Genomic DNA, 14901 nt, shown 5'->3' with positions numbered 1-14901 from the left:
TCCGCCGTTGTTTTATGAGTGAATGTGACTTTTGGTAAAATGAAAATAAAAGTATCAACCGTACATATAGATATTTCATTAAATAAAAGTTTGAGAATCTATGTCAGTGAACTCGCCTAGCGAGTTCAAAGCATTGCAGAATAGTTTATTTTCTTTCGATTATAAACTGGGTCTGCACACCCGGCCCACCACGTAATTCTTTAGATTAGGGTATATTTAGACTTCAGTATCATTTTAACCAGAAAATACACATGCATTTTGGAAAAAAATAGCAAACACATTGAACTCGACGGGCGAGTCTACGGCGCTGGAATAAAATTTACGTGGACTCTCCGGGCGAGTCGGTGGCACTGAATGTGTTTGGTTAAGGATAAATGCTGTATTGGTTAAAATCGCATCGAAATTTAGCCATTATTTGTCGTAAAAAGTAAATGACAAAAAAAAGTTATTGTGGGTTATCCATAAGAGATAGACATATACCATCGCGGACTTTTCTGTAGACCTTTTCAATGTGTATGATACTTAGTACATTATTTTCATAAAACTCGTAGGGTTCAGCTTGCGTTTGCAATGTAAGCGGAAAAAATGTAATTTTTTACGACATCACATTAGAAACCTCAAAAATAACAGTACTTCTCCACTATTTAATGGATGTTATTATGCATATAAACCTTCCTCTTGAATCATTCTATCTATTAAAAAAACCGCATCAAAATCCGTTGCGTAGTTTCAAAGATTTAAGCGTACAAAGGTACATAGGGACATAGGGACATAGGGACATAGGGACATATGGACAGGGAAAGCGACTTTGTTTTATACTATGTAGTGATGATGATGTAAACTTCAATAATCTATCTCAGACCTTTATTGATGGATTTCAAAATTTTTTTCGGCCATTGATTAGTTTTGATCTATATTTTAACACTATTATGGTGAATATAATATTTTCTATTTTTATAAACTTTACCATTTTTACTTAAGTACTAAAAAAATTAATGTCATTGGGTCACGTCTTGGGGTCCTCTTTATATGTACCAAATTTGTTTAAATTAAATAGATTTCGAGTTATAAGGGGGTGAAAAGTGGCTCCAAATGGTTCGTGTAAAAAATACACACGGCTGCTGCTCGCCAGTTCTCTTCGCTTGAACTCGGCTTGACACGCTGCCGCGTGTCTGGATGTGCTTGCACATTGATAACATTGTTATATAACATACTTAATAAATTTATTACAATCATGATATCCCATTTACGCGTGTGCGTCCACATCGATCGGTTGTATGTAACAAGAAATAATCATTTATGTAGTGGGAACTTGTATGTTTCGTGACCTGACTTTGTGTGGATTGTGACTTTACATAATTATGATTTAGGTAAGTCTTTAATGATATTAAGTTTTGTGGACCCCTGTCTTAACTGTAGCTATAGGCACTGATTTCACTTACCATTTTTTTTATTTTATAGTTAGATATATTATAGCTGATGTACATTACAATTGTTCAGTGTAAAATATTTTTCACACCGCAACGCGGTTATGTGTTTCGGCACTAACATTTCAAAACCAAACTCAGTTAAATCGACCCAGCTGTAGTTCGCGAGACTATAATTTGCTCTATAAATTTTAATATATTCGATATTGACTTAATTTTTAAATATTAATGTATAAATAAAACACATATAGAGTTTGTCTTGAACAAAATATAAATTATACAATTTCTTCGCATGAAATAAAACAACCGACATCTATTATTACGCAACGCAGTTGTGCATACGCATTCCTTCTGATTGGTTGTGTTTGTACTAGCTTTGTCTTATCTTCGTACGTACGTCTTTGCACGGCTCGACCCGCGGCCAGGTCGAGTCAGCGCACTATGGAAAACGAGCCGTATGACTTAGACAATACGGGCGAAGTTGGTGGAGTAGATATTGCGGAGACTAAAGTAAGCGGATTGGAGGAACGGATTATTGAAAGCGGTGATGTATTATATACAGGAACGGAGGATGTGAATAGGAAGAGGTCGAGGATACGGGAGGAGAATTCGTCGGAGGAGGATTGGAATATTGTTTCTAGAAAGCGTAAAGTTGTGCGTGCAGGCAGTATAAACGAGTTGGAGGAAAAAATTGAAGTAATTATCACAAGCAGTTCTGTGTTACCTAAACAGTTTATATTAGCTCGTTTATTCAGCGAAAATAAGATTGGCGGTATTTGTCGTATAAAATATTTATTACAACAAAAAATGAGCATTACATTTGAGGGGGAGAGATTTGCAAAGCGTTTTGTCGAGTGCAAGGCTTTTGAAGATTTGGGATGGAAATGTCAAAGGTCATCTGAGGTGGGGATGTCATCTTTCTTCTTCTTTCTCAGCCCGTTTTAACCCAAAGTTGAGTATAGGCCTCTTCATGGGCACGCCATTCTTTTCTGTTCTTCGCCACCCACATCCATTTTCTTCCCAATACCTTCATTCGCCCGGACGTCCAACATTTCTTCGCCCGGTCCAAGGACGCCATTCCAAGATTCTGTTGGTCCACCTATTGTCGCTTAATCTACAAACATGGCCCGCCCATCTCCATTTCTGCCTAGAAACTTTGAGTGCTATGTCTATAACTCCAGTTTTCTTTCTGATCGTCGTATTTGGAACTCTGTCTATCAAAGAAATCCCGAGGATAGTGCGTTCCATCGACCTTTGTGCTACTTGGAGCTTGTGCACTAGTTGTTGGGTTAGTGTCGAGGTTTAGGAAGCGTATGTCATTACAGGAAGAACACATTGCTCGAAAGTTCGCCTCTTCAGGAAGGTTGGTATTTGTTTATCTTTGAATACATCGGATAGTTTGCCAAACGCTGCCCATCCTAGTTGTATCCGGCGGTCTACTTCCCTTGTTTGTGCAATTCTATCCAGTGTAATTATCTGACCCAAATAAACATACTCATCTACTCTGTCGATCGTTTCACCATTTATTGTGATCGTAGAGGTAATGTTGTTACTTCTACTCATAAAGGGGATGTCATACGGAGTAATTAAAAATATTGAATTGGATGTTTCTGAGGAGGAATTATTGCGTAATGTATCAAGCAACATCGAATTAATTTCTGTAAAGAGATTAAATCAGAGAAATTTTAATGACAAGGGTGTGAGTTCTTGGTAGAAATGCGAAGCTATCCGACTGTGTTTTAAAGGGTCAGCTCTTCCCAGACATGTATCCATTTATGGCTTACGTATCAATGTGGATCCTTATGTTTTTCCTGTCACGGAGTGCTCTCGATGTTGGAAGTTTGGCCATAGGCGTTTGGTGTGCCCTTCTAAGAAAGTTGTTTGCCCCAAGTGTGCTAAAAACCACGAAAACTGTACAGTTACATAATTCAAATCGTTTATTCAATAACTATTTACGTGCCTCCTAGCCCAATACCTGTAGAATTACCGAACCTTCCCCTGACTTTTTTACCTGACACTATTAAGAATCAAGATGTTGTGGGTGAAAAAAATGAACATCTAATATCTCATCTGTTTGTTACCCCCCAGCCAGCTGCATCGAGTAATATTGGTAAGGAGACAGAAAAATGCCATGTCTGGACGGGGTATGCCCTTTCCCTCGATCTTCGCCACAAATGGATATCCAAGACCACACACCTCAAAGACAACAACAGCCACAGCCTTCAAGACTAAGTGAGGAAGGTAGAAAGGAACTGGTGGAAGGATTAAGTTTCTACAAATGCACGATAACAAAGCGATAGGACGAAATGCAGGCGGAGTATTGACTTCGTAGTTAGGTTTAAGAATAGGAATTATCTTAGCTGTACGCCATTGGGAGGGCACAAAGCCAATTAATAAAAATGCATTGTATAATTGAAGTAAGCTTCCCCACCAGCGGTAAGTGTCGCATCATTGAAAATCAATGTCATCACACCCCGGGGCAGTATCCGATTTTTTAATAGAATTATCTAGTTCTTGAATAGTTATTGCTGATTCTAGTTTAGTATTCCTGGACGAAATGGTAGGTTGTGCAGGGCACACATACATAGGCGCTAGATTTACAAGTAAAGCCTCCGCCCTATCTTTGCTTACCATGTATCCAGGCGATCGAACATGATGCCCTTTTAGCCACTTCATTTTACGCCACATGTCCGAAGATGAGGTGGAGTGATCAACAGAAGTACAAAAGCGCTGCCAAGATTTATTCTTTGCGATCCGAATAATTCTTTGAGCATTAGAAATCTTTTCTTTGAGTACGTTTAGATTTGCAGGAGAAGGACAGCTTCTAAAAATTGACAGAGCTAAACGACGTTCAGCAACCGCCTTTGAAACTTCTGTATTCCAGTAGGGTTTGGGTTTAAACTTATCACAAAAGAATTGGGGTATTTTCTTATACGGAATTAAGCGCGTCACACACGGTGAAGATACTATAATATTTTATCTTAAGATACTGTAATATTTTATATTATAGTATCTTAAGGTATCCGGTATCAGCGTTCTGACCATCATTTTTCTTTTTATCATTGCGTACTAAGACCCCTGTAGAACCGCCATCCTGTTACAAATGACCCGAAATTTTGTGTCACTGTTTCGTGTCATTTGTAATTTGTATCAGCAGCAGATACCATACTATGTTCAAATAAATCATAAAAGTCTTGTTTTGAGGGAATATTAAAGTTATTAAATGATTGTTCTAAAAATAAAGTAAAGGCATCCCAATCACAATTATTGAAATTTCTACGTTTAATAAACGATCTTCTGTCATATGTGGACGATGACAACTTTATAATTATTAAATGGTCACTTCCCAATGACTCGTTAGTAACTTTCCATAAAAAACAAAGTTGCCAAATCTGTAGAGACAAAAGATATATCAGAAGTGGATTGTAGTAGAACACCATCAACGAGCCGCAATCTTGTGAAATTTCCATTGTTTAAGTAAATAAAATTATTATATATCGAATTTTCATTTATTTTGAGTTCATCAATAATTGATTTACTTTTAAACTACCTATAATTTTATCGTTAAATTAAACGCGCTAATATGTATGTCCAATGACCAATAATAGCCGATTCGAGATTAAAATTAACCTTTCCGTATAATAAATCGCCATTTCAGGGTATTAACAACAAATTTTTTTTTTAGAAAAAAACTCACATGAAGTTTTCTAATGAAATAAGGAAGAGCAGGAAACATGTCGAAGAAAAATTCATTAGCGTTCCCAAGGACGGAGAAAAGGATAAAACTAGTGCCCCCTGATGGAGGTTGGGGATGGATGGTTTTAATAGGAACAGGTCTTTCCAATGTTAGTAAGAACATCAAATAGGTATCTACCAGTAAGCTGTTATATTGTATAAAAGTTTGTAGTAGTAGTCTTCATATAGTACAATAAAAATAAAAACAAGAAATTGAACAATGAAGTAAAATACAGGAAGTTTTTTATCACGATTCACGATCCTTCGAATACAGAAGTCTTGATTTTTAGTTACACTTCAATTTTTAAAATTGTTTATATAGTGTTGAATTATATTATTTTTTTTAAATAGAATTGGTAGATGATTTATATTATACATGTTAGTATTATCATAGATACATATTACCTTGAATGAAGGTCACGGATTCTTACCAAACGATATGATAATTAAATGTTTTCTAATACATTTTATCTAATTCTGATAAAGGCCCGCATTATTGATTTTTTTTTTATTTCATAATAGCCTCCATATTATGAATCTAGAACTGTAGATAATATGTTTGAATAAATTACTCAAAACTGCTTTAAAGAAATGAAGAAATATCAACGAAATTTGAATCTTATATAAGCTAATTTCAGTAAATTAATTTAATTGTTATTTGATTGTTACTATTTCAATTTATTCATGAAAAGTATAATATTTACATTGAAACTGTAAAATAACAAATATGAGGTAATCCCAAACTTTTTCTATATTAATGGCAAGCATATTATTCTATTCAAATATCTAGTGGTATTCATTTATATAATACACTAGCGGCCCGCTCCGGCTTCGCACGGGTATAAAATATATGTATAGCCGGGCGGCCGGCCGGTACCGCCGCAAACGCTACGTCCCGCAATTTTTAAATATATGTAATATCTTCGAAAATATTCACTTAAATCATACGGTGTAAAGGGCCATCTAGATCTATTTTAAATGAACAATGTATTCAAGGTATTTAATTGGTAAAATGTTGTATTGGTTAAAATCGCTTCGAAAATTAGCCATTATTTGTCGAAAAAAATAATGACAAAAAAAAGTTATTGTGGGTTATCCATAAAAGATAGACATAAACCACCGCGGACTTTTCTGTAGACCTTTTCAATGTGTATAATACTTAGTACCTACATTATTTTGATAAAACTCGTAGGGTTCAGCCTGCGTTTGCAATGTAAGCGGAGAAAATGAAATTATTTACGACATCACATTAGAAACCTCAAAAATAACAGTACTTATCTACTATTTAATGGATGTTATTATACATGTAAACCTTCCTCTTGAATCACTCTATCTATTAAAAAAAATCGCATCAACATCCATTGCGTAGTTTCAAAGATTTAAGCATACAAAGGGACATAGGGACAGAGAAAGCGACTTTGTTTTATACTATGTAGTGATGATGATAGTATTATTCTAAAATTTGTAAGCAATTTTTTTTAAGTATTAAATCAAGATGAAATTTTATTTTAGATATTCAATCAGTCTATGTTGACCATCTTCAGCTTGCTATACGGAGATGCTCTGGAAGCAATGGGACACACGACGCAAGGAGCGGCCATAGTTCTCAGTGTTATGCTTTTTGTGACCAATTTCGGTGGTCCGATCGCTGGTGCTCTAGTTAAATTGACGTCAGCCAGATTTGTGTGCGTCACTGGAGCTGTGTTCTGTTCCACAGGAATATTCTGTAGTGGATTTTCAACGAACATAGTCCATTTGATTATAAGTTACGGCATACTTTTAGGTAAGTTTCTGTATTGTCATTTCAAAGTTTATATTTTCAGTATTTCAATTTTCAACTCCAAACAGGCTGTGTTGTGCCAAGTATTTTTGTTGCATTTAAAATTATTTTACTCGTATTTTTTAATAAAACACTGCGATATAACCCTCTTAATTCTGTTCCAACCTTATTCTTATACAGCTGAACAAAGCTCAGATATTGCAGTTTCCTCCCATATAATCCATTTTTTTTTCTTCTTACATGTCCGCGGCAATATAGATACATATACAATACAATTAGCTATAAAATTCGTTGATTAATACTTACACTTAATTTAATTTCAGGTCTAGGCTTAGGTTTTATTCAAAATGCTGGATTTGTGTCCATAAATAGCTACTTTAAGTTGAAAAAGAGTATTGCTGTTGGAATAGCATTGGCGGGAACCGGTATTGGGCAGACTATAATGCCGCATGTGGTGCGATATCTCCTTGACCATTATGGGTTTAGAGGAGCATGTTTACTTCTCTCTTCCCTCAGCTTGCATGGGGTAAATATATACCAACCTATGCCGATTCCGTTGATAGCTCTATAAATCAATTTGTTATGAACAAAATTTGTAATTTAAGATTTGTGGAACGCTGTTAATACAACCCGTGGAATGGCACATGAAAAAAGTAGAAGAAGAAGTTGAAGTTGATGAAAAAATTTCGCTACTAGAGAATAATCACGAAAATAATGATGAAGTATACAAGGATACTCGACGTGCAACTGTCCCAACAGTATTGCATGAAAATGGCAAGGAAAAAGAAAATTCTCATAAAATATCTCAAAGTCATACCGAATTACAAATGCATCAAAATGGTAAAACAAATGGCCACATGAATGGTACGCATTTCAATTATAAATTGCCTTTATTTCAAATAATCTTAAGATTTATAATGTAGGTATATTGTACATTATTTTTATTTTCTAGGACATAATCACGCAGAACCAAAGAAAAACAAAACAATTCTACAAAAAATATACGATTTACTTGATATTTCCCTTTTATCCAGCCCACGATTTTTAAATGTTATACTCGGAACAGCTTTAACATTTATTTCAATACAAAACTTCAGCATGTTATATCCACTTTTCCTGCAGGTATTTATTCATATTTCCATATAAAATTTATTGACGATATTCTAAAAATTTAAAATTTTTATTTATTGTAGAAAGTTGCGGGTATGAATAAACAAGAAACTGCCAACTGCATGTCAGCTGTAGCGTTTCCAGATATTATTGGAAGACTTGTATTGCCGCAAGCGCAATCAAAATTCAAAATATCAGCTAGAATGACGTTGGTATTGACCAGTATTTGGTTACTTGTAATAAGACAAAGTAAGTAACCATTCCAAAATAGATCTTAGTATTTAGCCCTTAAAGCTTTTCTGTCACTTTTTTAGTACATGTACTTAATGCCGTGTAAATCTTGAACGTTCCAAAAAATCTAGAAAATTGAGTACGTTGGAGAAAGTACGATAACAATCCTTTATTTTTCTCCTACATGCTAATTAGAGTAGAAGTTAGAACATTTGATTCGTGTGCTAGGTGACTGTTGAATTTAGGGATTCCCGGAATAAGTGATGGTTTGTGTTTCTGGTCAATAATAGCTTTAATGAAATAGTTTCCATGTTTGATTTCTATTGATTTAACTTTCAGGTGAGATAAACTGTTGTTTTTGCTCTAAAGATTATGAAATATTCAAATAATTCTATGCCAAAATATTCGAAATATAGCTGGTCCGTTTTTTGGGACAGTGCCGTAGATACATGTAACTAAGAACCCATTGACATGTCCCAAGAAACGGACGTTGCCATGATTCGTACTTTAATAAAATATCACTTTTATGGGATTTTCTTACTTTAGAGTCTTTAATTATATAGAGAATTATTTTTAATTAAGTTCAAAATGACGAATATAATCTAAGATCAGTTAAATCTGTTGGGTCTACAATAGAACCGGGAGTTCCTCGACCTCGACATGCATTTCGTCTAAATGTCCTAATCATCGGCCAAATATCACTTCACATTTAGAAAAACCATTACTATTTGTACTATATGAAACCAAAGGTTGCTTCACACGACATAATAAATGTAATTTAACATTCCACACAACTAAATAGTGTGATTGAGCTCGAGAGGGCTCAATTATCATTTGTTAGGTATTTAGTTAAAATTGAAGAATTTTTTGTTATAATTGATACTGTGATACAATTAAACAAGAAAATGCTACTTGAAATTGTTTTCAATTGTGTTATATTGAGTGAATTTTATTTTTTTTCATTCTTATTTTATAAGCTGTATGACAGCGTTGTCCGTTTTTTGAGACAGCAATGAAGACGGGGTTCTTGGCAAAGGCCGTTTTAACGGGCATCCTGAAAAACCTACTTACAGAAAATTTGTTTTATTTTTTTCTCTACTATAGTATTTTTTAATCAATAACTATCACTAAAACCAATTCAGGTCATATCTGGGTACATTATTTCAGGGCGTGCCGTGTTAAGGGACAAATAGAAAATAATTTACATATTTTACACGATACCCAAATTTATATTTTACTGTCGCAGTAAATTGACATTATCACCATCAAAAATTCTATATTTGGGGTATATTTTTCCACGTAATTTGATAAGGGATTAATCTAATCTTGCTGCATGTCCTTTACCTATTTGATCTCTTTTACAGTTTTGGCCTACCAAACGGATATGTTCGTGTTGCTTGCTATGTCGTCATTATATGGCTTTGGAAGAAGTATGGTGAGTGTATCTAAGAACATTGCAATCTCAGAACAATGTAGAATGGATCAGGTAGCGTCAGCTGTAGGTCTAGGAATGTTAAGTATGGGAATCATCGTCCCTCCTATGGGCTACTTCCTAGGCTGGATAAGAGATTATACTGGTAGTTACATAATTTGTATAACTGCGCAAAACGCAATTCTAGTGCTGTTCCTAATCATGTGGATACCGGATATGTTACATCAATATTACCAAGATAAAAAGAAAAATAAAAAAATAGAAGAAGAAATGCAGATGACGTAAGGCGCAATACTAGATGAATTCACACAGACTGTGATATTAATAAGCCAAATGAAACAAGACTAGCATAATTGTGAAGTAAAAGGCTGCATAATTGTTGAACATAATATGAAGCCCTACCGAGAGAAGTTGGCTGTGATGTTTTCAAATGTATACGTGTACAATATACCTCAATTTACACCAGTTAGCATTTATAACATTGAGACTGATGTAGTATTTTGTGTGAAAGGAAGACATAATATTAATTTAATTTAACAAATGTACGTTATTTCTAGTCTAATTAATAAATTATTTTGTTTATACTTGTATTTTGTTATTTTCCTTACCTTTGCAATTATTTTGAGATTTTTGAAGACATTTACAATTATGTTAATTAAAATAAAATTTTCGTGAACTATTGTTAATATTTTTTTTATTTTATTTTATAAAACATGCAAATAACAAATAAGGACGACGTTTAGTCAATAAGTACAAACGTCTTTCACTTCATGAGATTTCATTAAAATTATAGCTGATAACGACCTGCAATTAGTCCGAGAGCGGAACTAACAAAGATGGACACTGATGGCACCCTTTAAATCTTGATTAGCTGCACCATCAGCGGAATTTTTCTGATACCTTTGGACTGAGATTTCACTATTTTACCATTTCTTTTACAACAATTTCTATGTCTATGATATATAAAATTTTTTGTTATAAAAAAATTTCATTCGTTTTTAATTTTAAAATCATTTAAAGTTTGTTTAACCATATCTTGAGACTATAAAATATAATTGAATTTATCAATACTGAAAATTCTTGTATTTATATAATATGTAGAAATATAGTAATTAAGTATTATTATATACCTATAACTCAATAGATTGCATTTTTCCCCTTAAACAGTTTCATGCTCTATTCAACGCGCACAGTTTTTCTGTAGTCTATTTAGTATCAGCATTGCACCCGTGCGAAGCCGGGGCGGGTCGCTAGTTAATGTATATTTAGAATAATTAGATCATCGTTTTGTTTATTTAGATTAGTCACAACATCTTGTATACCTCTCGTCTCATTGTGACAAATTATGGTCATCAGGTTAACTATTAATTTTAATTGAGCCAACGTTAACCTTCATCTTAATTTTCATATTTAAAACGATCCACGTATACGTAAGAATTATATAAATATTGATTATAATTATAATATAATTGAGATATAAATATTGATATATCTTATATATATAAAATTCTCGTGTCACAATGTTAGTCTGCTGCATACTCCTCCGAAACGGGTGGACCGATTCTCACGAAATTTTCTGTGCATATCGGGTAAGTCTGAGAATCGGCCAAAATCTATTTTTCATATGTACCACGGGCGAAGCCGGGGCGGACCGCTAGTAATATATAAATATACAAGAAGTGTTAATGATGTTCATACATTGTAACGGCGTGATTCTTTTTAAGTTGCAGAATCTTAATGACATATATTTATTTTGATCGCAAACTATCAAAAGTAAGTACTCTACATCATACGTCATTCCAAGTCTTTAGTGAATGTTTTTGGTAATACAGTACAGTTCTAAAATGCTGTTCGATCGTGATGGTGTGAGGATTACGGATCTGCTGAATGCCTACGTTCCGAGGACGGTATTTACACGATCGTCGACGCTGACGTACAGATAAATTGTAAATTCTTCGAATTCAGTATCGTTCAAATAACAACTGTATAGCTTTATTGTAGTGTTGTAATTTCGTTTAACAATAACGGTGTATTTAAAAATCCATACTAATATTATAAATGCGAAAGTAACTCTGTCTGTCTGTCTGTTACTCAATCACGCCAAAACTACTGAACCAATTTGCATGAAATTTGGTATGGAGATATTTTGATACCCGAGAAAGGACAGGCTACCTTTTATTGCGAAATATGTACCACGGGCGAAGCCGGGACGGACCTCTAGTGAAATTATATGTTGACAAAATATAGAGCAAAATAAAGCCACTCTCTTTTTTCCCTTTTTTAACAGATAATATCTTTCTAAAATATTCAAATGTGTTATATTATGTTGTATCAAATTTAAATAGAGATACTCAATTACTCAGCATATGAAATATATTTTTTTATATAGGTAGATTTAAATTATTTATATTTATGGTCATAGTTTCTAGCGCTAAATAGAGCACCTTTCAATCATAAAACCAAGCATTATTCCTTATTAGTAAAATACATAATATTATAAAAACCGGAATATGAATAAAAAATGGAGTGATGTAATGTGATAAAAAAAGCATCGGCTAGAACAGCGTTTCCCAACCTAGTCAACCTGATCATTGTTAGGTGGCACTAGGTGTTAGGAAAAGGTTGTGAAAGGTCGAGGTATACATTATTGCGGTTACAAGATGATAATGTGTAACTTGTTCAAGCAATACACATTTCACATACCTACGTCATAATTATATTGTAGTATGCTAGTAAATTGTAATATTCTATATGCATTTAATCGTTATACCTATTAATATTATAAATTATTTTTTTAAATATTAATTCAAAATAATAAGGTAGAGCTAAAAATGAATCTTTTTTATTGGCATTCAGTTGAATAAAATACAATAAATGTTCGGTCGCCTACGTTTGGCTACCACTATATCATAATTTTTATGTTTCTGGTTATTATCAATATAATACATGGCATATCATAATTATCTAATTTATCTTTCTAGTTTTATTATCTCTATATGAATCTCACAGATTTGTAAACAAAATGAACAGTCATTGTCCAGTCGCACCATGAAACTATAGCACGAGTCTATAATTAGAGAACAACCAATGTTCCATAAAACAACGATGACAAATAACCTTTATTATCCAAATAAGAACAAGGAAAATGACCCATTACTAGCTCTATGAATAATGGAAGTGGAATATTTATTTCTTGGAAAGGATGAATAAACACAGGTAACTATGATCAGTGACTGTGACTATCAAACGAAACATAATGAGAATGGAATGAAGTTTATTAACATTTTATAATGGGTAAATGCATATTTATAAAACAATAATACACAGTGTAAACTGTAATTTTTTTTTTTATGCAATAGGGGGCAACAGAGCAGACGCGTCACCTGGTGGTAAGTGCTCCACGTCGCCCATATATACGCACAGTGTCAGAGACATTGTGAGTATTTAATACGTATGACAGATACATAGATATTTTTTATTAAAAAACTAATCATTGTTCGTATATTTTGTTCCCAAGTCGAATATATAATATACCTAAATGAAATTGATATACATTTGATGTTAATTACTAAAGACTGTATGTTACAAACAATTTATAACCAAACGGACTATCGTCTTTCATGATATCATTTTTATGATACTGTTATGCACAATACGCTTATTTTAAAAACAAGACTTTCGAGGAAATTCATTCCAATACTTACCTGTGGAAACACATTTTGAATCTCATTTATATTTCAAAATTTGTCAATCACAATGCGTCAAACATGTCGCATAATATAAAGAAATGAAAACGTATGTAGGAAAAACCGTAAACTGTTAACATCCAGAGGAAGATAACCACATTTAATTTATATCGATATAATCGATGGATTTAAAATTTAGCTATAAAGCTCAAGCATATTTTCGATTATTATGGGAAATCCCCTTATTTTAATTCGTTAATAAAAAATAATATGATCTAGTCTACATATAATCTGAGATCATTAATTCTACTTATTCCCCCATCGAAAATATTTTACGGGTTTTGTAAAAATAAATCTTCAGCGAATGTAAACATAAAACTAATTAATGAATCAAATGTAAACCTGGTTTATAAATACCAAGAGTATCGCCAGTTTCTTGTAATATAATTAAAACATCGCCTAGGTATCGTTCATTTATGGTTCATTTCCACGTAACAACACCTTTAAACCAGAAAATGGATGAAATAGAGAAGTTGTTAAAAGAAATACGACATTTCTCATCTCTGTTTATTACCGTACATTAGTTATACAGCTTCCGTAGTGTCGTTTCGGTATGAAATGGGAACTAATGAGATTTTGATGTTTTTTTGACTGAGTTTTTATTTTTCTCAACACTGGCGTTCAATAGAACGTCCTTCAACAACTTTACTAACTTATTTTTAAGAAGTGACCGCATTACCTTATAAGTTTTTAGAATATCTGTAACAAAATTATTTTGATGACTTTCTAATTATGTTTTAACTAGCTTCCGCCCACGACTTTGTACGTGCATCCCCGTTTTTCCCCGTTCCCGCAAGAATTTCGGGAAATCCTTTCTTAGCGGATGCCTACGTCCTAACATCTACCTGCATGCCAAATTTCAGCCCGATACGTCCAGTGGTTTGGGCTGTGTGTTGATAGATCACTATATCAGTCACCTTTGAGTTTTATATAATTATATATAAGATAACATTATAAACAGCATATTAAAAATTGCGTATACAGGGTGACCCACTATTGGTATACTAATCGCGAAGGGACTTGTAGTTTTGCATACAGTGATCACAAAAATAATACAAAATTACATCAAAAATTATTTGCTAAATTTTTCCTGAAAATGTTCTCTTCTCTAGCTTCGCGCAGCCGGCATATACCGCTTCGCTAATGTGAGCATTTTGTCTATGAAAACATAATCTTTTAAACGATAGGTCACATGCTGCTAGCAAAGCTGGGCAGGTTGTTTGTTGTTATGATGTTATGTTGAAAAAACTGCGTCTGTAATTTTATAAGTATTCTTTAAGTACTCAGCGTATGCAAAACTATAACCTCCTTTGAGCTTAGTATACCAACAGTGGGACACCCTGTATAAAGTTTAAACTAACAAATATAAAACTATGTAAGTACAATCATGTAGGTATAAATAGTGTGATTGATAGCACATTATGCTATTCGACAAAAATG

At 33.5% G+C, this 14901-nt stretch overlaps 1 protein-coding gene across 5 annotated transcripts; it reads left to right on the top strand.

Moving 5' to 3' along the window:
* Positions 1-2020: 2020 nt before the first annotated feature.
* Positions 2021-10297, top strand: LOC149907692 (monocarboxylate transporter 1-like). Of its 5 annotated transcripts, none has more exons than XM_090102744.1 (8): positions 2021-2123; positions 5113-5272; positions 6675-6945; positions 7266-7468; positions 7548-7806; positions 7895-8064; positions 8136-8301; positions 9648-10297. In XM_090102744.1, exons 2-8 carry the CDS (start codon positions 5162-5164, stop codon positions 9998-10000), a joined length of 1533 nt encoding a protein of 510 aa, XP_089958870.1. In that variant the 5' UTR covers positions 2021-2123; positions 5113-5161; the 3' UTR covers positions 10001-10297. The 5 variants fall into 5 exon arrangements, with proteins under 5 accessions (XP_089958870.1, XP_089958869.1, XP_089958872.1 ...); XM_090102743.1 differs by lacking the exon at positions 2021-2123 and adding an exon at positions 3638-3659; XM_090102746.1 differs by lacking the exon at positions 2021-2123 and having other exon boundaries at positions 5155-5293.
* The last annotated feature ends 4604 nt before the right edge of the window (positions 10298-14901 follow it).

The sequence above is a fragment of the Colias eurytheme genome, chromosome 6, assembly GCF_061535395.1.
Source record: "Colias eurytheme isolate Ceu_HAF_F1 chromosome 6, ilColEury1 Martin Lab GWU primary, whole genome shotgun sequence".
Classification (NCBI taxonomy): Eukaryota; Metazoa; Arthropoda; class Insecta; order Lepidoptera; family Pieridae; genus Colias; species Colias eurytheme.
The sequence above is the reverse complement of the archived record's forward strand: the minus strand, read 5'-3'. Positions and strand labels throughout refer to the sequence as shown.

What these genes read in the sequence shown, in the direction of transcription:
- LOC149907692 (XM_090102744.1), top strand. Translation starts at nt 5,162, where the DNA reads ATGTCGAAGAAAAATTCATTAGCGTTCCCAAGGACGGAGAAAAGGATA. An exon ending in AAGTTACGGCATACTTTTAG is followed by an intron (nt 6,946 to 7,265) that starts GTAAGTTTCTGT and finishes ATTTAATTTCAG; the next exon opens with GTCTAGGCTTAGGTTTTATT. An exon ending in TATATCCACTTTTCCTGCAG is followed by an intron (nt 8,065 to 8,135) that starts GTATTTATTCAT and finishes TATTTATTGTAG; the next exon opens with AAAGTTGCGGGTATGAATAA.